Consider the following 25,626-nt stretch of genomic DNA (forward strand, 5'->3'; position numbering starts at 1 on the left):
ATGGAATATACTTCAAAGGCAAGGGACGTGATAAACAAGCCTGTGAACGTATTATTCAAATCTGCTGGGATCAGGGGGAATGAATGGATGAATGAACAGCAAGAGACCCCTCAAACTGCAGTAAGTTATCAATGCGCTAGAGGACGTTATTTTACCTTTGACCCACATAAGCAGGCAGCATGGCTTCCAAGCGGAAAGTTGGCGAAGCTAAACTGGAGAAAGAGGAGGTTTGTGAGGATTCTGAATACGTTTGGACACCCATCCGTTCCAAGAATATAGATACATTAATCTCAAAACTCTCTGTGTAACAATTTCAGTTTTCAGGCCTCAGCAAATTTTTTAATTTCTCTGCTTAATTTTGGAGCAGTGCAGCACATGTTTCTTGTGTGGGGAGGGGGGCAAACCCCGGCAAATACTTAGTCTAGCATACACTAGCAGTTAAGTCTTACGTTTAAGATAATGTTGACAAAAATTTCTGCTGAGAGCAATCAACTCTTTTCACCAGTGTGCAATGATGTATGAAACATCTGTCAATCCTCTGAATATCTGTGATGTCAAAGCCCATAGGCTTGTACTGAGCACACACTATATAAATTTGCATATCCAAATTCTAAATGAATTACTGATACATGTAGAAATGGTTGTGAAAAAGTGACCACAGCATTCAGCCATTTAAGGGTTTACTTCAATATAGTTACTGAACAAACATCATTCTCAATCTGCAATATGTGTTAATCATGATTGAAGTTATGAACTAAAGACTGCTCCCCTTCTCATAGTTGGACCTGTTTGTGGATGCTCCTCCTGATGACGATGATGATGAAGATGAAGAAGATGGAGATACCTCTGACAGTGAAGAGTCTGTGTACTCTGGGTTAGAGGAGGAGCCGAGCTCGTCAGAAGAGGAGCAGGAGGAAGATGATGACTCGTCTGACGTGAGCATGTCATATATCAAAAGTCAACTGATATAGAAAGACTAGCCTGGGTGCCTCCCTTGTAACAGGGCTACCTGACCCAAGGTAGCAAGTGCAAGGAGCTCTGTTACAAATGAAACGGCACCCAGGCTAATAGAAGGCAGCTATGATCAAGAACAGTTTGCCAGTGTGCAATGATGTTTTTAACATCTGTCAATCCTCTGAATATCTGTGATGTCAAAGCCATAGGCTTGTACTGAGCACACAATTATTTCCATAAAAGTAGAAGACAGAAAAGACAACAAATTTAACATACGTAATGTTAAAATGTACAGTTTGAAGTAATATGAAATATTAGGATAATTCCATGTGTTTCAATGAAGCAAACCTCTGTCAAAGGGGCATAAAAAATGTTTCATATGTAGAATGGAGATGATGGTACAGAGGAAACTCCAGACATCCCTGGTCCTACCACTGATGACACTACAGGGTCTGCAGGTACTTCCTCCATGGAGCGCTTGGACAACAGGCCACAGCCTGATGAGTATGAGTTTGACTCCTCGGATGAAGAGGTAAAATCAGCTCACTAATACTATTACTAGAAAACAATTCTAAATTTTCGCATCAAACTGTTTGTTGTACATTGAAGAAGCACTAAATGGTTGATATAGCAGTTTAGTGCCAGTGTGCTATGATGTTTAAAATATCTGTCAATCCTCTGAATATCTGTGATGTCAATGCCATAGGCTTGTACTGAGCACACACTCTAAATGTAGAAAGAAGACTATTTCATAATGGTAAGCAGCAATAGAAATCATTCATAAGGGACCGATTTCAATTAACAAAAATTGCATTTTTTATTTAACTCAGATAGTTTAGACAGATTCCCTGACTGAAATTCATCTGATATCAATCATTGTTCGGGGTCAAAAAGAAGAAAGATGATGGTACAAATGTAATACTAGTACATGTTTATAACTGATATAATATGTTTTGTCACATAGTTATAAGAAAATATAATGACAAAGAAGTTTATTCTGTCCCTGTTAGGACATCCGTAACACAGTAGGTAACATTCCCATGGAGTGGTACAACGACTATCCTCACATCGGCTACAACCTGGACGGGAAGAAGATCATGAAACCAGCCAAGGGGGATGAACTGGACGAGTTCTTAAACAAGATGGACAACCCTGATTACTGGTCAGTAACTGTGAGACTGACCATGGAAAATATGGAGTAACTGTTTTGATCTAGAGTGTGTCCTATTGTATGTTCCAGCCTCTGACTCTGACTCTGAGTGTGATTTTCTTCTCCCTACTGGTGTGCTATGATGTATGAAACATCTGTCAATCCTCTGAATGTCTGTGATGTCAAAGCCCATAGGCTTGTACTGGGCACACAACTTTATCCTTTTGATTACATTTTTTAAGCCTACAATGCAAAAAAACTTTTTTTGTTTTCAGTTATTTTTGTACATATACATTGTATTTCTCTTGTTTGAAGTTAGTCATCTTAGGGGCCTTAACTATAGAAATCCCCATAGGGCAAAAACTGTGTTCTACTACCTCAATGACTTTGGGCTTAGTACTTTATGTGACTTGTATCTGACTCTGTTGTAGGAGAACAGTAAAAGATAAGACAACAGGAGAGGATGTTAAACTAACTGATGAGGAACTGGATATCATTCAGCAAATCCAGAAGGGCAAATACCCAGAAAAGGCCTATAATCCATATGAGGTGAGTGACCTGTAGGCACTAAGCTAAGGTGACTGCATTTATCATAGAGTCAGAGCCAGTAGAAAAAATGTCCAAGAGTTAGCCTAGTACTAGAGTACTAGCTGTTAAAGATACCTGTGTTGTAAGATTTTTCAGTGCTCTTTTACATCAAGATTTGTTTAAGAATCTTCTTATTATTGTCAAAACATGTCAGGCTGTTGGTTGTAAGTAGAAACTGTTACTGCACAAATTGGTTGCTAAGGCAGTTTTTTGCCAGTGTGCTATGATGTATGAAACATCTGTCAATCCTCTGAATATCTGTGATGTCAAAGCCATAGGCTTATACTGAGCACACAACTGCATCCACGTGTAAATTTGGTGTCTTCACTATTCCCTGGAAACTACGATACTAAATCAAATGTGCTGTATTAGCATATCTAGACACATGTGGTTACTGACTTGACTCTTTGTACTTACATTAGTCATGTAGCAAGCGTAGTCCAGTGGTTAGTAACCCTGCCTCTGGACCACGAGGTTGGGAGTTCAAATTTCGGATGTTGTCGCTCACCTGACATGCATGCTACTGTTAAGGGTCGTGATCCTTACTTAGGACAGGATAGGTGAATTTCCCAGGTACAATGAACTGGTAAATACTGTACATAGCGTCTGTCTTCTTCGTTACGACCAGTTGGAGATTAGCTCTTCAGTGAGCTAAAACTTGATCAAGATCACTTTAATTTTTTCCCCCATTCCAGCCATATATAGACTTCTTCACACATGAGAAGATGATCCACCCTGTAACCAACCGGCCTCGTGACAAACGCAGCTTCATCCCCTCCTTGGTAGAGAAGGAAAAGGTAAGATGATGTGGACTGGTCATCTGTCAGCCACTTCCTACAATCATTTACAAGTTGGAGCAACTTTGTATGTACTGGACACTGTAACTCATTGTAAGATATTTTAAAAAGATTAATGGCTCTTAGTGGCAAATGTACAGATCCTGACACATTGGAGGCATCAAATCATCAGTGTTTGGACACAGTATCAATGATTAGCTGAAAGGTCTGGAGGGCATCACTCCACTGTACAGGGAGTGAAGTCTTTCCCAAGGATACAACATCGGTCATGTCAGGGGATTGAACCCGGGACCTCTTGGTTCCAAGCCAAACACTCTGACCATCATTACACCACATGATGTCACTGTAATTGTAATTGTAAGATATTTAATGAGAAAAATGAAGGTTAGCACCACATTTGAGCCTGTGTTGTTTTTGTTGCGTATAGCAGCCCAGGTCAAGCAGTGGTGCTACATATACAGTACCGTTCGCGTTATAGTTAACCGGGTACCCCGTTACTAACGAGTTAGATTTTCGTCAGAAAATGGTTAGAAAATCGTCAGTATTTGGTTAGATTTTCGTCAGAAAATGGTTAGAAAATCGTCAGAAATTATTTCTAACGCGTTACCGTTTGCGTTAATGTGATAGGGTCGGATTTCATGTTTGTTTTGCGCGCCGACAAGACAATAGCAATTTGCCACCTCCTGGGGCGTCCGCTAATGTGTTGCGATGTTGCCCCTTGAAAAATAACAGCACCAGAGGCAAGTGGACATGTGATTCGAAAAATAACTTTGTGGTTTATCCGTGTGTCGACTGTGTGAAGCGAATTGTGCTATCTTTTAATGCTATTCTATAGTTATTTCTAGCGGAAAATATTACGTTGTGTAATACAATGTCAATGTATGTCAACAAAGTGTAGCAGTGGGCAGACGATGTCTTGTACATTTTGTACCAGCGGCGGCCTACCGCTCTCACAGGACGTCATGGGACGTGACGAAACAAGAAATATCTGCCGTAGAAGAAATATAAATCGGTAACTCATGCCTTAAATTCACGGCGGTTTTTGACACAAAAGAAAAATTATTATAATTTTTGTAAGGCGCGCGGCTTACTAGTAGTAGCGGCTTACTCACGGTAAAATGTACCGTCACTCCCGGCGCAAGGACTCGGTTCGCCAGCTGAGGACTTTCCACAACCATGATGATATCATAGTTAATAAAGGAATATATAATAGATCTATCATGTTGAAATGATAATTGTAATACATGGTTCTATTTAATAGCGGTAGTTTTGTTTCTTATTTTGACGGGGGAAACTGTCGAGGGGTATTATATAATAATATAAAATCGAGGGAACGCAAACTGAGATCGGCTCACTTCCGGGTGTATAACGCCAAAATTTCTCGACGATTGTATAAAAATGACCACTCATTTGTCGCCTACGGTAGCGTGTACATGGTAGTGCTATCATATCGTGCCAAAGTCAGCGTCAAACGTCAGAAAATCCCCGTAAAAATATAGTTGCAAAACACATTTCCCGCGCACTCACGGCCGGTCGCCATGGCCGCGGCCGCCCTGTGATGCAGGCAGCATGCTCATTATAATATGCAAGTAGCTACGCTCTGATTGGTTCACCTTAGATGACCTGCGCTCTGATTGGCTAGAACGAAGCCCGTTGCATGCTGGGGCGCCCTTCCACGCGCGAAGTGCGATCTCGAGATAGCCACATTTACGCTGGTTTCTACCTTATTTCTACGACTAATTAGCAACATCCTAGTAACGAAATGCGTACTCAAAAGATTTTTCGGGAAAAAAAATATATGTACATGTGGATTTGTGGTGCCTTTGGCGTAATTTTGTTGGTCACATACAACGTAATGTAACACGGAAGTGCACGGAGTCGGAGTCGCAGCACGGCTTTCCGTCCCACTCTAAACAAAACTCCAAGGACAAAACAAAACTCCCCAAAACTGGCCAATAATTAGCCATAAAAATGTTTGTGGGCACGTGTATTAAATATGCGCGCTAAATATGCTGCCTTTTTTTCGAGTGTAATAGGAATTTTCCGCGATGTTTTTGCACATCCCTAACGTTACCTCACGCCCGCCGCCTATTATGTACGGCGGACAAGGACCTTTATAACTTCAGATCATCTCTAAGGATTGCATATTCGGTGGTAAAAGAAGTAAACAAACAGAGAAAAACAGCAAAATAAAGTTGACAAACTATGGAAACGCTTGCCTGGGCAACAGTGACAAAAGAAAATGTCGATCTAATTGATGCGCCGGTGATCGTTAAAACGTTTTAAACGTTATAATATACTAGTAGTAAAATGCAGGCTAGATCAACGTTCCTTCCGCTGTTCCAGCGGTGTGTATCGGTAATTTCCCGCCCCGCATGAGGTAAATTAGTACTCCTCCCACGATTCCTGTGATGTTACCGCGCCTGCATATGAATGGAGAAGTCTGACGAAAAAGAAACGCGTTACTTTCGGAAAAGTAACGGAAAACTTACGGAAAACTTACGGACAACTTACGGAAAACTTACGGAAAAGAAACGCGTTAGTAACGGCCGTTAGGGTAACTATAACGCGAACGGTACTGTAGCTTTGCCCTTGACTTTTCCATGTCTGCTCATTCGTCATTGAGTATGTTTGGGATTGATCAAGGTACATGTACAAATAGCCAGCAATTCTTTAGTTAGAAGAAAGATGATGTACTTCACACAAATGTAGCCAAAAGCCTAGTAAAAAAATGTTGTGTTTTCGGTTTCCCGACCAACGTCAGCAAAAGCCCGCTGATGCAGGCATGTTATTTGATTGACTGCAGGCTAGTCTATAAAATTTTTGATCTGACATCTGAATTTCAAATCCTCCAAATTCTGAAACGACATTCAACGCATTTTTCAGAAGCCTTTTTTTCTTCAGTAAAGCGAGAGAAATATTTGTCCACAGTCTTGATGCATTGTTAAACTTTATCTGTTGGATCATTTTGTCTGAAATCTAAAAACAAGAAAAAAGCTTAAAGGAAGGAAATCCCTACGTACCAACCGTAGTTTTTTCAGGACTGAAACTGGAAACACAACATTAATCTTCCTAGGCCGAATCACATTTTTTACTACAGCATTAGGTATTGCTGCAATGCAGAGTGCCCACCTACCGGTAGCCTTATAATATTGGGAAAGGTGTGTTAATGCTCTTGAGCAGACTACACCCTCAGATATCTGTCTCCTGTCCAGGTGTCCAAGCTTGTCCATGCCATTAAGATGGGCTGGATCAAGCCCAGGAAGGCTCGTGATGATGAACCCAAGTATTATGACATTTGGGAGAATGACAATCAGGTGAGGATATCTCTGTTGTGACCAAGGTGCTTTAGTCTGATTAAACTGTAATTTCCAACACAAGAAATCAGACTTACATGTACCCAAATTTTCAACTGTACAACTTCAGTCTTTGTCAAGGAATATTGACTTTGTACATTGTTACATTATACAAGTGAGTGATGTGTATTGTTTGCTTACATCATTTGGCATTGACGGTATGTTGAGTTATTAGAACTTGTATTTCCATGTGTACAGTACTCTCCAGACAAGCGCTACCAGACTCACATCCCTGCACCCAAACTGAAGCTGCCAGGCCACGAGGAATCCTACAACCCTCCCCCAGAATACCTGCCTTCTGAAGAGGAAGTAAGAACTATGCAGAAGCTACCATTGTTTATATGAGTATCTGGCACTTGTCATCAAGAAGAGTGTGTGTGGTCTTCATAGAAAAGATTGTCAAATAATGTATGATACATAAAAACACTATCAGTGGACTAAGTTGTCTACTGTTGGAAAATTTGACTCATTATGTCCACATACAATGATACATTACTGAATCTATAAGAGAGTCTTTTGGCATGTAGAATACTAGTATGTTTCATACCAGTGCCAAATGTGAGGACTCAAAAAGCTTCAACTTTTTAACAGTGTTAAATACCACTATTTTAACAAACACTGCGATATCCCCAGATTCTAGCCTGGAACCAGGCAGACCCTGAGGACAGAAGACAGGCTTTCCTGTCCAGGAAGTATGATGCCCTGAGGAAGGTTCCGGCCTATGCTGGGTTTGTGAAGGAGAGGTTTGAGAGATGTCTGGACTTGTACTTGTGTCCCAGGCAGAGGAAAATGAGGGTGAGATTTCTTTTTTTTTTGGTGACATTGTGGTATTTTCTATATCATTTTAAAATATTTGTCACTGGCAGATATTCTACTAAAACCCTGAAATAAATGCTACGATGTACTCTTCCAGGCCAATGTGACAGCTGAGGACCTGATCCCCAAGCTGCCCAAACCTCGTGACCTTCAACCCTTCCCCACGACCTTGTCAGTGGTGTATGAAGGACACACGGACGTGGTGAGATGTATCAGTGTGGAGCCCACAGGACAGTGGCTGGTCTCAGGTCAGCAAGTATCCCTTCATGTCTCCTTTAAGAAAGCCTGTCAAGATACTGTATCAAACAACTTACTGTAAAAAGTTACCTCTTAACATTCAATTTGATACCTTGGACATCAATGGCCTCATAGCCAAACCTTTTTTCAGCTCCCAAGTTTTTATCCTCTCTGCAAGTATTTGCGGATAAAAGCTAGGGTGCTAAAATAGGTTTAGTAACCAGGCTAATGGCCTCAATCATGTTTTGCTGCAGGTTCAGATGATGAGATGTTGCGGTTCTGGGAGGTGGCCACCGGGCGGTGCAGGAAGGTACTGCAGCTGGGAGGGAGGGTACGCAGCGTGGCCTGGTGTCCCAACACTGCTGTCTGCTTGGTGGCCGCTGTTGTGTAAGTCATATTTATTGATACATGATTCCTACTATGTGATCTGTATCTTCAGTCATAGACAAAAGGTTCCAACTCCTATTGCAGGCAATTTCACTATTGGCATTGTAGAAATTCTTTCTACTGTAAATTGTCCTAGGACATACATGCACCCTAGGAAAGGAGCTCATCTTACACATGGCCCTCAGCCCCTATCTGTTATACAATACATTTTGATTTATGTTTGTGGTTCAACATATTACATTGGTAACAAGTGTGTTCTATGATTATCCCCAGTGATAGCACAGTGATAATTATCAACCCCAGCCTGGGTGATAAGCTGGTTTATCACTCCACTGATAACCTGCTGAACACATACGAGGCACCGGAGAGCCTGGAGACAAAACTCCCAGTGGAATGGTCTGCAGCAGAGGGCAGGGACTATGACATGGGGATCAGGCTCAGAATATCACATCCTAAAGTAAGTAGACTGTTCCGCTTATAATCCCATACATGTTTGTTTTGTTACATATACAGATGTAATCAGAAAAAAATAATGTAACAAAAGCTGTTATGACAGCTCTCTATACACATGTTCTGGGGGATAAACCAAGCTACATTTGTAGATGGTGTTTTGTGTTAAGATGTTGCTGTAATTTTCATCCCCCACAGATCATAAGACAGGTGACGTGGCATGGGAAGGGAGACTACTTTGCCGTTGTGATGCCAGACGGAGGGAGCATGTCTGTACTGATCCATCAGCTCACCAAGAGAAGATCACAGGTGGGTTAAATTTCAGCTGTCTTTCCCTGCAAAATCTTGTTAGTTGTGTATACAACCGTAGTAATATGTACATGTATGAAATCCATAATGATTGAAAAAGTAAAAGCCACTGTATACACTTGTTGATTTTTTTGTGAGGAACATACTACTAGTATTTTATGAATATGAATGGCTCCTGTTCTTTCTTTGTTTCAGAACCCCTTCCGGAAGTCCAAAGGCCTGGTGCAGTGTGTTCTGTTTCATCCCATAAGGCCGTTCCTGTTTGTGGCTGTAAGGATGCTTCATTCATACACGTAGTGAGATACAATGTAGTAGAAGGCTATTTTCCTCATGTAGCTTTAGATACATGTACCTAATGCAGTATAAAAAGAGGGATGCATGAAATCTTAAAAATGCTATGCCTTCGTGAGTAAAGCCTTACTTCTATGTTATCTTTTCAGCTGTTGCTTCCATATTTTGATAAAGATATGGATCAGCAGATGATATTAGCAGATTTTTTTCCCCAGACCCAGAGATATGTACGTGTGTACAACCTACTGAAGCAGGAGCTGACTAAGAAACTCATGGCCAACTGCAAATGGGTGTCCAGCATGGCTGTACATCCTGGAGGTGGGGTGCTTTCAAATTGTAGATATCGTTAAGGTTAGGTCAGTGAAGGTTACAGTAGACATCCAGATAATGAGATACACCTAAAAACAGTCACTCAAACAGTCAGACGTGTCTGGTAGCATCCACTCAAGTTTTGTGTTTGAATGACAGCCCTTATACATGTAGTTTGCCTTCTCTTCCACAGGTGATAACTTGATTATCGGCAGCTATGACAGCAGGCTCAGCTGGTTTGACATGGACCTGTCCACAAAACCCTATCAGACCCTCAGGTAAGGTTTGACATGGAGCTGTCCACAAAACCCTATCAGACCCTCAGGTAAGGTTTGACATGGACCTGTCCACAAAACCCTATTAGATACTCAGGTAAGGTTTGATATGGACCTTCCAAAAACCCTATTAGACCCTCATTTAACAAACATACCTCATAACTTATACACGTATGTCAATAGAAATACAAAATGTATGAATAGCAGAATGATACTCTTCAGACTTGAAAGTCTGGGAAGGTTCATGGGTGATAATGTGCCTGCATCTATTATATTCTATTATAGCCATAATACATGTAGAAAGGGAAGTCATAAAACATAATGATATTACAAATGTTAATGAGGATGTAAGATATTAATTCTACAAACTATTATTTCACATAAGGATGGTTATAATAGAAACTTACCATTGCACTGCTTCTAGGCACCACAAGAGGGCACTGCGTCAGGTTTGTTACCACAAGAAGTATCCACTGTTTGCCTCTGCCTCAGATGATGGCACAGTTGTCATCTCCCATGGTATGGTGTACAGGTAAGATCATCCTTCAGTTTAAATTATGTTTTGTATAGTTCCAACAATTTTTGGTTTTTAATTCCTGTAAGTTCCAAGACATGTTAGTGGCAAAATCAGAAGTAGGGTCTTTTCTTGGGGGGTATTATTATCTGTCAATTTACAACCTCAAAAAAGGGATGTTTGTAGGATATTATTTTACATCTAGGAGTAATGAGTCAAGCTAAGAGTTTGTCTTAAACTAAGGATTAACAAGGTTTTTTTTCAATGCCCCCCTCCCCCTTTTTCTGTTGCAGTGACCTGTTACAGAACCCCCTGATTGTTCCAGTGAAGATCCTGCGAGGTCACAAGGTGACCCAGAATCTGGGCGCTCTGGACTGTCAGTTCCACCCCACACAGCCCTGGATCTTCTCTAGTGGGGCAGACACTACTGTCAGACTGTATACATGAGGGGGCAATATCTAGATATTAACATGAAAGCTATCTGTGTTGGTACATTCCATAATGAAGTTAGTACTTTTGTTCAACACAATGTTGCTTACACATGTACATGGAATTTTCGATGGCACCAAAAATTCGAGGTGAGCAACAATCTTTTGTGTCGAATGGAGCACTAACTTCATTATGGAATATTCACTGGCAGATAATCTTTTAGATTGAACACATCATAATTTAATGTGACACAGACACAAGTAAACAAATGCCTCAGAACTTTGAAACACATCTTTGTTTCGTTGTGTTTTAAGTTTGCCTATGGCAATGTCCTATGTTACTAATGTATTATCTATGTAATATGTATACTTGCATAAAAGGCCTAAAAAGAAAGAAGACACATATGTAAAATGGTATCAGTGTGCACACATGATCATGAAATTATAATCTAACTTTTCAAACAATGAATCACTGTACTTGTTTGTAAGATCATAATTCTTCCTGACCCCTCCACATTTTGCACATCATACATTATCTTAATTTGCAATGTATCAATTGTCTGATTAGATTCATCCACAGATACATAAACACATTTACCATCTTCACAGCCTGACTGGTATCATTCCACATTAATTTGAATTTTCTGTACATATTAGATATTGTGGCATTTTGGTAGCTAGCAGGCACGCGGTTTTGGGTAGCACCAATGGTTGAACCCTATGTCAATACAGCTAGTAAAAAAAGTCTAAACCTAACCAATTCTACACAAACTCAAAGAACAAAAATATGTTATGCTAAACTACAAATTAAACTTAAGTGACTTCCTGAAGTAGTACTAGTATTTGTATGTGATGTATGCAAGTCCAAGAATCATTGCACAAGGCAAAAGATGTTGCCATTTGATTAAAAAAATGGACCTACTAGTGTGGTCCACGTTTAGTGCATTCGAAAAATGCCTCAACCTAATACATTTTGTTTGTCATTACATCATGTCATAGCAAATTTTTCTGCTCTTGTATTGTCTGTTTTACATGGAAGAAGACTTCCGAGTGCCTTACCCATGCCATGTATAATACACAAGCAGGGATGTATACTGACTTACTGTGTGGTATCCACACAATGGCTACTGCATAGAGTACATGTGGAATGTGCTTTGTATAGTGTATCCTTTTCTTATACATCTCATTTCTTTATCCTTTCATGTAGATTCTCCAAATTCCTTTTTTATAATATTTATAGAAATTGGTAGAAAACTGTCTATTACATTTCTACTACAGACTCCTTGATTCTGTATTGAAAGAAAACAGTTTGCATGTTTCTTGGATCCTTCAATCTCTGTTAGTTGACTGCTGCAGCCGAGGTCTGCTGGGTCTGTTCACAGTACTTTTCTATTGCCCGACGAATGATGGCGACACCAAAGTCCACGTCCTGTTTGGTCAGGCACATGGGAGGCTTTATCCTGAACACCTAAAAGACACATTTTCACAGAACATTTCAGTCAAAAGATAGCACAAGCATACTTTTCTTTCACAGATATGATATTAGAATTCAACACAGGCTGTGACTGATACATATATATTCCATTCAAGACAAGAGTTTCATCAGAGGTGTACATGTAACGTTACTTCATTTTCATGCACTGATGACTAACATTGATAATGATGTGATACTTACATTTCCATAGAAACCACCCTTGCCAATGAGGACACCCATGTCCTTAATGTCCTCCCAGATGGAGATGACATCAGGTCCAGGCAGTGGTTCCCTCGTACCCTGTAGGGTACCAAACTTTGTGAGGAAGATTGCTACATTATAGATTACATATACATATATATACTTTTTTTTTTTTAAATGTACTTCAGATTCACCTCATAACAAGGCTCGTGAGAGCCACTTACATGTTTTGGCTTACAGTGATGACTGCGTGGTCAGATATTTGTTCACCCTTGATTTAAACCGTTGGAGGTTGTAATTTGCAGTGAAACATTCACGGGGAAGCTTGTTCCACAGTGAAGTGGTTCTGGGGAAGAAACTGTCAGCATGAAATTTTCTCTTGACTGCGATAACTATTACATTTTTGTTCCTGGATAGTTTTCTTTGCCCATATCATCGATCAGTGTTCTAGCCAGCATGAAATTTTTTTCTGTCCTGTATCATTTCTCTGTACCTTATCCTTGACCAGCTCCAGTCCAATCATCAGCCCCTTGCCTCTGACATCTCCCACTATGGAGAACTCGTCCCTCAGTTTGGCCAGCTCCAGTAGGAAGTACGTCCCCACTTCTGCACTGTTCTGCTGGGTCCCATCCTCCTTCATAACCTGTGGGGAGGGGGGTGCTTGTTACAAACTGAGGCTTTTTTTTTAATTGAAGAATTTATTTTTGGGGATTTGAATACCCACTCGACTGATCATGTTGCAGCAGTATAGTACTACGTGTAGTAGCATGTGTAATACTGTAATTCAACATGGCGCAAGGGAATTACAGAGTAGATGCTAAGTTTATGTGACTGCATATAAAAAGGTTATATATTGTATAATAGGAGATTTTGAAACTCATTGTGCATTCCTTTTATTTGACAATCTTTCCTGCTAATAGTAATCCAGGAATAAGTCTTGTCTACCCTATTTCAATGATGTGAAGACTTAGGCTGTGAAAGCAACCAATTGTCTCACATCAAGCACAGCAGATCCCACTGCACAGGCCACTGGGTTCCCTCCAAAGGTGTTCAGGTGAAGAGCCTGGGTCATGGACTGGGCAATCTCTGGAAACATGCAGGAAAAAAAAAGAATTATTGGAAATTTGTTAGACCAATAACCATTCAATTTTTATAATTTAATTTACATAAAAAATATGACATTCATACATTTAGCCTTCAAAATTCTTTATACCTGGATCTTCTTTACAACCTGTAAGTTAAAGCAAAACAAAACAAAAAGACGAAACTGCATTCCAGCATTGATAAGTTTGAAAACCAAGGAGTATGTGAAAGTAATGAATATTCCATACTGATGTTGGAAAAACAAACAACATACTAGTAACATGCTTACCTGGTGTGGTGACGACAGCAGCCAGGGGGTATCCATTGCCAATACCTTTGGCCATGACAACTGTATAAGGAGAACAAATGAAAAAACTGCAAAGTTTGAATCAGGTTTGAATAAGAAATTGACTACAAAAGACTGAGAATTTAAATAAAACCTGTACCTTTTTGTCCTAACACGATTAAGCTGTATTACAGCATGTAAACATGTACATTTTTCACACACTTGAGACCACACTGAAGTCATTTGTACCCACCCATGTCAGGCATGACGTCATGAGTCTGGAAGCCCCAGAAGTGACTGCCCAACCGGCCAAAACCTGTCTGAACCTGTCAAGACAATGTTAAGGACAAATAGTAAGAGGAGCAAGCAAAACTTGTGAAGGAGGTGGGGCAAAAGAAATAAAGAGATTACAAAGAAGTAGATGCTACATTTAATGACATTGTTGAGAAAGGCTGAGCGTCTTCAAGTACAGATGCATTAAATTACTTTGCAAAATATGACCTGAGAAAAGATTTTGAGAAGAGACGTATGGTACAGAAAGCATTTTAAACATGATGTTATGCCTTTTTTGATGTTCCAAAATAACATAGTTTCCTGATGTCAGCTAAAACGTGCTTTCTACACACTTGGTCTTTTATATGTATATTATGACAGAATAACCAGATGCATAAATAATAGAAACTCTATTATTTCCTGTCTTTCTGGATCATTACTGGCTGTGTGGCTGATAATGAAGACACAACAGACTGTGGGGAGTCTAATCTTTTGATCTATTGAGCTACATCAATGCGGTTCCCATTAAGCAGATCCCAACAAGGGTGCTGCCAAATAATAGGTTCACCCCTGGTGCTATTGATGTTTCAACAATGAAGGTAATTTGGTTGGGGAAAGTGTAAGCTGATCCACTCCAGCAACACCTGCCACCTTTACATGTGTCATACTTCTATCAGTCTATTCTTTTCAAGTCAAAAAGCGATGATTCCTTTCAATTTTCATCTTTCTTCTATGTATATGCATAAAGTTGCCTACCTTCATTCATTTATTTACTTTAAAGCAGTATTTAGATATGACTATGATTGTTTTCACATATTATGTTGGTGACCTTGAAACAAAACAAACATTACTTTGAATTGATGTAGAAACATTTGATAACTCTTACTGTCTGCTTCATTTCCTAATAAGCTTCATGTATGCCGGAGATTGCATGCTGGGCATTTGGGTACACTACATGCATATAGCCCCAATCACATACCTCATCAGCAATACAGATTCCTCCTCTCTCCCTGATCATTGCGAACGCCTCCTTCAGGAATCCCTTAGGATACTGCACAGCTCCCCCCACTCCCTGTGGAGGGTAAGATATGACTGATGAAAACAATCAAAACTTTCAATTGTCTCTGCTGAAGGTTTACATTAATGACATAATTATGTTCGGAGAAGGAAAACATAAGTTTTTGCTGAGTTTCTTCTTCTTCCCTTCCAAACAAATAAAGTCAATGGCCTGGACCAGACATCTGTCAGCATGGTAACTTGTGCTGTAGCAACACCCTGTGGTGTCGGGTTACATTATGTAGCAGAACAGAGTTGGGCAGCCTGCTCATCATATTATATGAATCTGACTTTGAGTAAGAATAAACAGTGCAGTAGTTTGTTTGGCTAGACCAGGTGAACATAATATTCATTTTCTTTCAATATTAGCTGTCTGGTCTATTCAATAAATCTTACAATTAAGCAGCAAACAGTTGGAAAAAATAACATTAAGATGAGAAATGTCAACACACCTGAACAGCCTCTGCAAAAAACCCTGCAACTCTCTTGCCAGTGGAATACCTTAAGACCTCGTGTAGCTGCTCCAGGTACATGTCTTTAGCCATGCATTCACCTGAAGACAATCACAAGTGAGTCATGCATATACATGTTACGTTACAATTCATATTGACCTGAAAAATTACTATATAATTATTATATAGGATATAATTACTATATAGGATAAAGTACCAATATTGAACTGGACTATTTTGTGAGAGGAGTAAACAAGGCTACCTACATTAGAGCCCACACAACTGACACCAAGATGGGGGCCGCTATCACCAGGCAATTCATTACTCCCTGAGCCTAATTCCAACACAACTAGAGATGAGCCTTCATAACAGATAAAATGCCAGTGAATCACACCTACCTGCTGCACAGGAACAGCTTCTGTCAGTCTGAAAAAATGACACAGAATCTCATTAACATGACAGATAAGTCAGGAACATTGTCCATCACAAGTTGTACTGTTTGTTTTGAATACTACTACTACAACATCATCCAACTTTTCTCAGGATGTCCTCAGGATGTAGCTTGACGTGTATAGAAACTTTCAAAGACCTTTATTCATACAGAGAAAGTTACTACCCATAACTGATGAATACAAATAACCACATATTGGGTAGATTTATACAATGTATCTCATATTATATATAAATAAAGTAAACTTTGTGACCTGGACAGGAGAGTCCCTGCAGTGAGCTCCTCCCCAGAGTCCTCTGTACACATCAGGATTCATAGTCTGAAAAGAGCAAGGGCATATCTGTATCTATATCTATATCAGTCTGTATCTATATCTGTATCACAAGAACATGTGTCATATAATTACTCCAGGCCTACACTGTAGTACATTCAATACATGGGAATGATTGACGAAAATGTTATCAAGAGACATACAGAAAGTCGACTTCAACTACCAAATATTCTGTCCATTCATGAGAAAAAAAAACAGCGACTAAATATTAAAAGACAAAGGAAAATAGAAGACTTCCTTTGTGTATACCAGTCCAGATTAATATTGTTGGTAGGGCCTGAGTGCATGGTGTAGCTAAAGACTTACATGGTGATGTCCGAACCCACTGGCCATGTTGTATGTCCAGGTACTGTGGGCAGTCAGACCCATGGTGTAGGGACTGGCACCGTGGTACGCATTCCTATAGACCCACAGGAATAACACATGTAAACACCTGTATATGGTGGTACTGTCACAAACTTAGAAAAGTCCAAAGGACACTGAATGAAAGTGTCTGTAAGAACTCTTAACCTTCAGCCTGTTAAGGTTGTCATTTGGCACAAAATTTGTACTGGTTATGGGTTTATACTGCAGCAGGGAGGAGGTTCAGGCACTGAGATAAGTAATGGATTTCTATACTTACTTCAATTACACCATATCTTGGCAACTTTGTGCATTTGTGTATATAGACGAAAACAGTAAAACCACAATGTGCTGACCTGAATGAGATGATATCAAAACTGCCAGAGTGCAGCCGAGCCATCAGCAGGGCCAGGTCATTGGCCTCTGAACCAGAGTTGGTGAAATAACAAACCTGCAGGGAGAAGTACCAGATTGAAAGTCTTACTACCTACACGAAGGAAAATGTCTCAGCCACTGAGGTGTTGCCAAAAACATAATGTCTAGCTCTGAAATATGAACCAATGAAACTTTTAAGATGACAAAGGTTGAACAGAGAGAAAGACAAAGAATTTCAGTTTGAATACATACCAGGAGACAGTGGATAATTTGAAAAGGAAAAAAAAAGAACAGAAAGAAACACTGGTTTAACCACAATCAAGAATGACAAAGAAGAAATAATGGAAAAGAAACACAAGACAAAACAGCAAACGGTTATACCGGTAAAGGAGCAAAGGGGAGATATGGCTCAAAGTGATAATGTACAAAAATGTATGTACAAAATGTACAATGTAATAATGAATGTACAAAATGTTCTTTCCAAGTCTTACCTTGAGATCACCAGGTAAGTATGAGGTGAGTTTCTCTGCATACTCGTGAATGGGAGGGTGCATGTAGACATTGGTGGTGTGCCACAGTAAGTCCAACTGTTCTTTAGCTGCTTCTTTCACTTTCCTATAGACATGAGTGCCAGAAAAAAGTTTAAATTACAGTATTATGCTGCACATTCAGTACTTGGTTACAGTGTTACAAAAAAATGGAAGTCCTCGCTGTATACAGGTGTGCTAGGTGTGCTATTATAAGTCACAAGAATTAGTTTCATATTTTAATATTAGTACTCACGGATGACAGTGCCCGACACTAACAGTCACAATGCCAGCGAACAGGTCCAGGTACCGCTGTCCATGTACATCCCATAACCACTGCATGTGACCCTGGTACACCATCACAGGCTTCTTGTAGTACGTCAGGAGGGCAGGAGTTAGGTTACTTTTCCTGCGCTGCATGGCATCCTCATATGATATACCCTGCAATATAAATATTAACATTCAATCATATTTTATCAAATAAACTTATGAACATTGCATGGAGATAAATAAGAGATGGAAAGAAAAGGTTCTTGTTTATTTGGATCAAATGAAGAAATAAACATTTGTACATCGAGATTTGCCATGTCATGCCTGCATACCATAGCATACCTATCCTACACCCCCGAGCCATTCTGCTTAGTTCGGGGGTGTAGGATAATGGGATACTGTAAATCACTTTTTTTTTCACAGTACATTGTACTTTTATATTTAAAGCTTTCGCGTTTTTTACGGTGAACATATAGTTCTGCGAACATTTTTCTCAGGTCACGAACTTTTGCCCCGCAAACGTTACTGATTTACAGTCAATAGCCAGAACCGGCCCAGACCAGTTCTACAAGAGGTCTAGATGACCCAGATAATTAAAGGCAGCCTGTATGTGTAGCTTTATCATTGTAGTTTTATGACATGAGCTTTAATTACCTTGTATGGAGTCGGCTGGAAGTCACATGGGGGCATCTCTGGAAGGGTACTGACCACACGGACACCTGTCAATCAGGAATTGTACAGTTTGAGACTTGAGTATTATCTTTTAAACCCTATAATGTAGGATATGGCACAAGTAGGGAAGTTAAGGTTAAGTAGGGAAAGCAAATAAAGACAATACCAAACTGTATATCACATCTTGAATGGCAGTTGCCTGATGAATACTATGAAAATAACGTTAACATGCAAATTAAAGGCAACTGGAGGAAACATTATCAAGTGCTAGCACTGCACTAATGATACATTATTGTAATCTACATGTATTACGCTTCGCCAATATTTAACATCCCAGTCTACGTAGTCTAGTCAGAGAAGTCCAAAACATATAACGTTACATTTTTGGTTTCGCCTCAAACAGCTGACGTTGCACATCTGGAGTCGATAAATTTGGGGACCACAAGCTACACATCCATACAAGAATCATCATCGTAAATCTTCTTTGCTGTCACTCTCAATCCTATATACTGCTTGATGTATTTCTCAACGACTTTTTACAGCTTTTGTAAATTATCTTAGGTAAGTTACCTCTTGTAGTTCCCGCCCCCTTCAGGGCAGATCTTGCCAGCAGGGAGAGTCTTGGAAGCATCTTGGAACTGTGGCTATCAGCAGTCCAGGCTGAAATATCCGGGGCCCTGGGGGTGTTATCGCAAAAATCAAGACCTCAAACGCTCTCTAGACTTCTCCTGGACCTCCTGTTTTGTGGTTTTCCTCCGGCCTGTGCAAACAAGACGCCACGAAGTACGCCTACAAAGCTGCACTCCGCCGGAACTGGACTTTGTCTAGTTGTTGTTGATCAACACTGACCTCTCTGTGACAGCGGATCTGATAATCTAGGGACAAACCATTCAGCCCCCAGGGGAGGTCGCGGGGCTGTGGAAAAGTGCTCTTTTCTGTGACATGAAGATTACTAGTAGCTATTGACTTATGCGAAAGCTATCACCTCTTTTTTTTTTAAAGTAAAATAATTCATTAGCCTGATTAGATCTGATTAGGCAAACGTTTATCTTATTTTTCATATCCCACATGGGTCAAAATAACGCAGGTGGTTTTGCCTATACATTAACTGTTACATTGTATTGTATTACTTTAAGAAATGTTAACTATAATTCTGGGGTGGTGTATGCGATCATGACCTAGCTGGTCAGAGCCAACGGGCAATTCCTCTCAATGTGACCTATCAAATCCGTATTGTGTAGAATCCCAATATAGACGCATTGAAGACATTAAACTCAAGGCGCAAGTAGCTAGCGCTACGGTATTTATGAGCTAATTTTCCAATGTCCAAGCAGATCCTACGGTGGCAAGACAGAATAGATACTAACTGCCTTGCCACCGTAAGATCTCAGTATAGATTACCCATTCTATTTATATATCAATCATCGTTTATTTATACTGAGTAATATCTACCAATACGGGAAGCCTTGCGAGCGTTTTGTGGCTTGTGTTCCCCGGGCCATTGCTTTCATCTACAGTGCTACTCACAACGCTGAGTTCTAAACATTATGCATTCCGGTCGTCAGACAACGTACTATGATATACTGTTTGGTCGATATCTCCTACGGTGGGAAGCACCTGTTTATCGATGTGTGTAAAGGTATTGTGCTTGTATTACGAGACTGACTAACATTCTGCCCCAGGCCATCACTCACTGAAGCGCAATCTCTCACAGGCCAACAAAAAGTCAAGGGCTTTTGTCTGAGAGGGTTGAGCGTAGCGACCCGACCCCTGAAGCTAATCTCCAAACATATCTTTTGGTGACTGCAAAGTCCGAAACACTGCAAAAATGTTCTTCAAGCAGAGGTTTGGGTTTTGGCTTGTTTTTAGCGTGTTTTTTATCGGGCTTTCTTTATTGCACTGGTATGTATTTTTACGCCAACCCAACTTTGTAATAAAGAAAGCCTGACAAAAGGCCTAAAATCACGCCAAAAATAAGACAAAACTCAAACCTCTGCTTGGAGTGTAGGCAAAAATAAGCCGAAGGCTAAACCTCTGCGGGGAGTACCCCTGAAGCCGCCTGGGAGATGTATCGATGTTACGGAGTATTATCACCGTGAAAGAACGCATTAGCCGCGAACTATCCACTGCTCCCATCAATGCAGGAGCTATTCGGAACGAATTACCCAGGGACAAAGTCCCAACGTATTGCCCCAGACTGCTACATGAAGTTGGGGCAGCCAGCTGTATTAATGGTAAATCTCTTGTTCCAATGTCAGTTATGGCAAGGAGGTATAAAATCAAATTTAAAGTCTTGTATTTAACCTTCTTGGTTATGGAGACGCATGAAAAGCGCTCTTCTGAATTCACTTTTCATAGAGAATAACATTACTTAATATTTGAGTCTTGTCTTAAGAGGAATTCACTTCACACATGAATAACATGACACCAATTGGACAAAAAAAGAGAATAACTTAGAAAATACCAAATGTTCTGTTACATCTTTTACAAACTTCAACTTTCAACACTCTTGACTGACTGTCAAATGCGTATCAAGATAAGCCAAGGACATCACTCCAAACACCTCCTTAATGGTGATATCGACTTGGATAAATTGTGAAGTTTGGAGGCCATGCCAAAAAAATTAGACCAAAAGGAAAACATTTTCCACATGAAGTCTCAAAAACTCCTTGGTCAAATCAAGGAAGTTGAAGAGCAACCTCCTTGATCAAATCTAGGAAAGATCAAGAAAGTACTAGTATCGTATGGTCAACAAAATTTTTCATGAGCCATTTCAACTTAGACACCCCTTCATGCTGAATAGACTATTCCAGTAGAGTCAGCTGACCAACATGGCCGAAGGTAGTAGTGGGGAGGGCGATCCATCTGAAGAAGAAAATCCATTTTCTTTCCGAAAGTTCGTCGGAAAACCCGGCAGCAAGGGCCAGGAACAAAAATCGACAAAGGCAGAGAAAACGACAGATCAGGAAAAGGACGATTTACTGGATATCTTTGCCGGACCGGCGGAGGTGAAACCGAGAGAGCAGCTGAAAGTCCAGTTGGAGGAAGAAGACGCCCCTCCTGCAAGTTCGTATTCAAGCTATCCCTGAATATTTAGCACTGAAAGATTGTATGAAATGTTGTTGTTTGGATGTGGGTAAGTTTATTTTGATGAGATGATCGAAGAACGGGTTAAGTATAAAGGACTCGAGCCAAAATATTAACGTGAAATACCGTACTAGTAGCCACAGTACTGTGAGCAAGGAGGTTTCCTTGATTGGAATGCAGTGTATCACTTTGCCTGCAAACTTCTATTGGTCCTTGCTGATAATGATATATGATTAACTTAATAATTTTTCCTCTTACATCAGTAATTCATGCAAGTTAAAATATTCCTTAAATGTGTATTTCATATTAATTTTAGAATAATGTTAACTTGAAAATTGATATGGTTGTTTTCTTTTCTTCAGAAGGAAAAGCCAAATCAAAAAAGGACAAGAACCCATTTTCCTTCAAGGAATTCTTGAGAGAGTCGGCAACAAAAGGCGCCAAGTCAAAATCATCACCTCAAAGAAAGAGCCCACCTGAACAACACCTTCTACCACCTGTATCACCTCCTAAAGTAAGTTTAGCATCCTTGTAACTAGCCTATCACCTAACAATTCTTTAGCTTTCTTATGACTTTGTCAGGGTGGCAAAACTGGATTTTGAAACTCAAAGTCAATTTTTCGGTCACTCGTTTAATGTAGTTAGTTGAATCCCATAGCATACTGATATTTGTGAGGCAAAAATGTGATGTCACTGACAGAAAATGACTGCTTGTTCTGTATCATAGGCTGGTTCTAGGCATTAACAGGCGGTACCCAAAAAATAAAGATATGCCTCAAATAGCTTCTTTTGGGGGCTATTGCATTTTAATGTCAATATCAGACAGATTTTCTCATCCAGAACATTTTTGTTTTGCCACCCTGAAAATTAATTTAATGCCTTTAGAGTTTGTAAGACACCATGTTCATTCTGTTCCAGTCCTCCACATTCCAACAGCACACAGGAGACGAGCTTCCCCCCGTCACCTCCACGGAGCTGCCAGACTTTGTTCAGGACTACTTCCTAACAGACACTAAAACTTCCATCCCAGAGACACACCTTCCCAGCTTCTTCTCCGATCCAGAAGTTCCTGGAGTGTTGGATGGAGCAGGGCCGCAGGATGCGCAGCCATTGGACAACGTGTTGGGAGCCGGGCGAGCCTCCGTGGAGGTACCTACGGTAGACCCTGAAGGATCTGTGGAGCCATCAGTACAGGAGGGTCCCATCAACTTACCTGACTTCCTGTCAGATGGTGCCATGTGTAATGGGGAGTTGGAGGAGCAGGGACAGGAAAGTACAGGTGCTGCTGCAGGTGTGGATCACACAGTGTTTGCACAGGTGAGACAATCTGTCTAATGGCATGATGTCGTAATGACTTACATAAAAGTTCATCATCTTCATGATTCTCAGTTTGAATCATTGGCAGATCCATTGAGTCACTTCCCATACACAGAAAGCTCAAAATTGCATTGAAAAGATTTAACCAAAAGATTAAAATATTCTATCTAATAGAGGATGGCACTTCCCAAATTTCATTACACCTGATAAAAAATTGCTTTTATCATCTTAGAATTAACCTGTCTGTTTTGTTTCAGGTGGAGAAGGACAATGGAACATTGAGAAGGCAGTTGGTAGAGGCCAGGAGACAAGTGCAATCTCAGACAGAGAGGTAAGACCTAAAGACTCTGTTATGTGCATTTTGGCTGGCAAAACAGATGAAAAATATTGGCTGTGATTGCAGCGTTGTTGAAGATATCTTATGAGACAAGTTATGGCTTCTCTATTTTCTCTTCAGAATATCGGAGCTGCAGCAGCAGATGGCAGCACAGAGTAAGGCAGAAGCAGAAGAGACGGCAGCACTGGAGAGGATGGTACAACAGGTGGAAACCAACCTGGAGGTGGCAACAGTAGGTTGACCTAAAGTATTATAAGGCAAATTCTCTCATCACTAAGTGTGATAATGTTAGAGCTGATGGTAGAAAGGCTTCAGAGAAAACTAACTTCTCATTTTCTTTTCCTACATCAGAAAAGAGCTGTTACAGCTGAAGAAACAATAGCCAAACTAAAGAAGGAGATCAAATCACTTCAGGTATGTTATAAGCCCGTTGGTGTATGTCCAAATTGCAATACTCAGCTTTGATTTTCTTGACTCATCAGCATTTGTTTGGTTAGAAACCACAAATGTTATTGGTACATTTTTGTACTAGTACTAGTAAGTATACACACAAAGCTTGTTCATTGTTCTTGCTTTCATTCTTACATTGTTGTGGTGATGAAGGTACTGTATGTTGCCAAATTATTTTTAAAAATGTATCTGTTGATGTTCTCCTCAATCTGTTTTATCATATGAATGGATTCTTCAGGCCCAAGTGAGCTCACTATCCCAGGAGAACAATGCTCTAAGAGCAGGAGACTCCCCCCTGACTGGTGTGAGAGAAAAGGCCAAGTCTGCATCAGAACAGCTGTCCACTGCTGCTAAAAATGCAGACCAGTCCATTAGGTAAGGGAGGATATGAAGAACTGCAGTGAGCAATGATTATAATGAAGCAACTTTAAACTGTACATTGAAAGTTTCAACACAAGAAATTGGACCAGTCTTTGTCAAGAAATGAGCAATCCAGCACTTTTGTGATTATGCAAATGACACATGTGACTCGGTGAGCAGTAGGTCATAGGTTGCAGAAAGTCTGTGGCGCCCCCTGTCTTTGTGGAGGGATGATTGCAATGCCCTGAGATGGCCTCTGTAATCTCGCATGGCCTCTGTAATACTCTCAATGATTATAATCTATGGTGAAAATTGATGCAACTGTTTCCAATCCATGTTATAGTAAAATGTTGATTTTTAGAATGTAAAATTCTAGAAAAAAATGTTGCATTTTTCTGTTGTTGTACATGTAATAGCATTGTCATTGTTCTGCCACATGTCTGTGCTGCCAGATCTAATACATGCTTTTTTTCCTATTCTTACAGGCAACTACTCACTGGTGTGGAAACACTGAAACTAGTGTCAGATTTGTTGGCAGACATAGACAAAATTACGGAGGTGAAAGAAGAGCCACCTCCACCTGATACCCAAGGAGCAACCTCATGATCATCACAGATGTACATGACAGATAATCAGAGCCTAACAGACACTTCCATTGAAAAGCAGGCAAACAGTTTTAAAAACTTTGTAAGATTTTAATAACTAATTTAAGGTGAAATTGTATGCAATTGGATGGCAAGATAGTGATTCATAATGAACCTTGTATTTGGTATCTGAGCAATGTTGGAGGATTGCTGCATTTACATGTAATACAGTATACCTGTTACTCGGAGTTGGCAAACATAAAATCATCATGTTTTCATTTGTTTTGTTAGAGCTAGGATATTTCTCAAGACCTGTTGATCAGGTGTTTTGATAGAAAAATTACCGGCAATACAATAAGAGCTGTATCCTACTAGGAGAATCTTACAAACAGTCCTACAGAAAATCCTCATTGTTCTAACTCAATGTATTTTATACCTGCAATTTACCTCACAATCAGCTCACTAATGCTAATAGCTGATTGTTTTACTTACAGATTTTACTTTTTGATAATGTGGAAAAGTGTGATGAATATGTTATCATGACACAAAGACTGTTCAATGTCATGAGCCAAAATGTTGTGAAAATGTCAGAATAAGCCATCTACAACTACTTGCACAGTATCTCATTGTTGCACTATCTGAAATGAATTAACATCAGCAATTTTCTTCCAGGCAATTGTAAATAAAATTTCTTTGAATATGCTTGCATTCATTTTTGGGTGGGGAAAAGTCTGCTCCTTTTGTACTGGAGCTATGTAAGACCTAGTACTAGTAGTCTTGAGTAAACCTTTTTATAAGACAATACTGAATTCAGAGTTTACCAGGTAAGAAGGTCCC

General features: G+C 40.0%; 3 protein-coding genes across 3 annotated transcripts; 2 read left to right on the forward strand and 1 right to left on the reverse strand.

Annotated features, from left to right (window-relative positions):
* The first annotated feature begins 86 nt into the window (after nt 1-86).
* On the forward strand, nt 87-12,063 carry LOC109473505 (ribosome biogenesis protein bop1-like). The gene is made up of 18 exons (XM_019773381.1): nt 87-227; nt 780-935; nt 1,340-1,486; nt 1,965-2,116; nt 2,536-2,653; nt 3,388-3,489; nt 6,705-6,806; nt 7,044-7,154; nt 7,479-7,640; nt 7,759-7,909; nt 8,153-8,285; nt 8,559-8,742; nt 8,934-9,044; nt 9,240-9,314; nt 9,551-9,653; nt 9,838-9,922; nt 10,344-10,451; nt 10,727-12,063. Exons 1-18 carry the CDS (start codon nt 180-182, stop codon nt 10,878-10,880), a joined length of 2,202 nt encoding a protein of 733 aa, XP_019628940.1. The 5' UTR covers nt 87-179; the 3' UTR covers nt 10,881-12,063.
* On the reverse strand, nt 11,146-19,539 carry LOC109473515 (alanine--glyoxylate aminotransferase 2, mitochondrial-like). The gene is made up of 16 exons (XM_019773393.1): nt 19,225-19,539; nt 18,637-18,701; nt 17,969-18,153; nt 17,677-17,800; nt 17,167-17,261; nt 16,775-16,868; nt 16,391-16,456; nt 16,085-16,112; nt 15,687-15,787; nt 15,158-15,250; nt 14,159-14,231; nt 13,909-13,968; nt 13,534-13,622; nt 13,030-13,179; nt 12,537-12,635; nt 11,146-12,329 (listed from the first exon to the last, which is right to left on the reverse strand). Exons 1-16 carry the CDS (start codon nt 19,283-19,285, stop codon nt 12,201-12,203), a joined length of 1,512 nt encoding a protein of 503 aa, XP_019628952.1. The 5' UTR covers nt 19,286-19,539; the 3' UTR covers nt 11,146-12,200.
* Nucleotides 19,540-21,474: 1,935 nt separating this feature from the next.
* Nucleotides 21,475-24,954, forward strand: LOC109473521 (serologically defined colon cancer antigen 3 homolog). The gene is made up of 8 exons (XM_019773397.1): nt 21,475-21,720; nt 22,104-22,255; nt 22,660-23,058; nt 23,316-23,389; nt 23,516-23,627; nt 23,747-23,809; nt 24,084-24,220; nt 24,691-24,954. Exons 1-8 carry the CDS (start codon nt 21,486-21,488, stop codon nt 24,809-24,811), a joined length of 1,293 nt encoding a protein of 430 aa, XP_019628956.1. The 5' UTR covers nt 21,475-21,485; the 3' UTR covers nt 24,812-24,954.
* The last annotated feature ends 672 nt before the right edge of the window (nt 24,955-25,626 follow it).

This window comes from Branchiostoma belcheri, unplaced genomic scaffold (assembly GCF_001625305.1).
Source record: "Branchiostoma belcheri isolate BF01 breed outbred unplaced genomic scaffold, Haploidv18h27 scaffold3, whole genome shotgun sequence".
NCBI lineage: Eukaryota > Metazoa > Chordata > Leptocardii > Amphioxiformes > Branchiostomatidae > Branchiostoma > Branchiostoma belcheri.

Bases quoted from the DNA above. Each gene is read 5' to 3' on its own strand.
- LOC109473521 (XM_019773397.1), top strand. From the start codon at position 21,486: ATGGCCGAAGGTAGTAGTGGGGAGGGCGATCCATCTGAAGAAGAAAAT. The intron at 22,256-22,659 runs GTAAGTTTAGCA...ATTCTGTTCCAG, and splicing joins CACCTGTATCACCTCCTAAA to TCCTCCACATTCCAACAGCA. The intron at 23,810-24,083 runs GTATGTTATAAG...TGGATTCTTCAG, and splicing joins AGGAGATCAAATCACTTCAG to GCCCAAGTGAGCTCACTATC.
- LOC109473515 (XM_019773393.1), bottom strand. From the start codon at position 19,285: ATGCTTCCAAGACTCTCCCTGCTGGCAAGATCTGCCCTGAAGGGGGCG. The intron at 17,262-17,676 runs GTAAGACTTGGA...TTCTCCCTGCAG, and splicing joins ACTTACCTGGTGATCTCAAG to GTTTGTTATTTCACCAACTC. The intron at 13,969-14,158 runs GTGGGTACAAAT...CTCCTTATACAG, and splicing joins TGACGTCATGCCTGACATGG to TTGTCATGGCCAAAGGTATT.
- LOC109473505 (XM_019773381.1), top strand. From the start codon at position 180: ATGGCTTCCAAGCGGAAAGTTGGCGAAGCTAAACTGGAGAAAGAGGAG. The intron at 2,117-2,535 runs GTCAGTAACTGT...ACTCTGTTGTAG, and splicing joins ATGGACAACCCTGATTACTG to GAGAACAGTAAAAGATAAGA. The intron at 7,155-7,478 runs GTAAGAACTATG...CGATATCCCCAG, and splicing joins ACCTGCCTTCTGAAGAGGAA to ATTCTAGCCTGGAACCAGGC.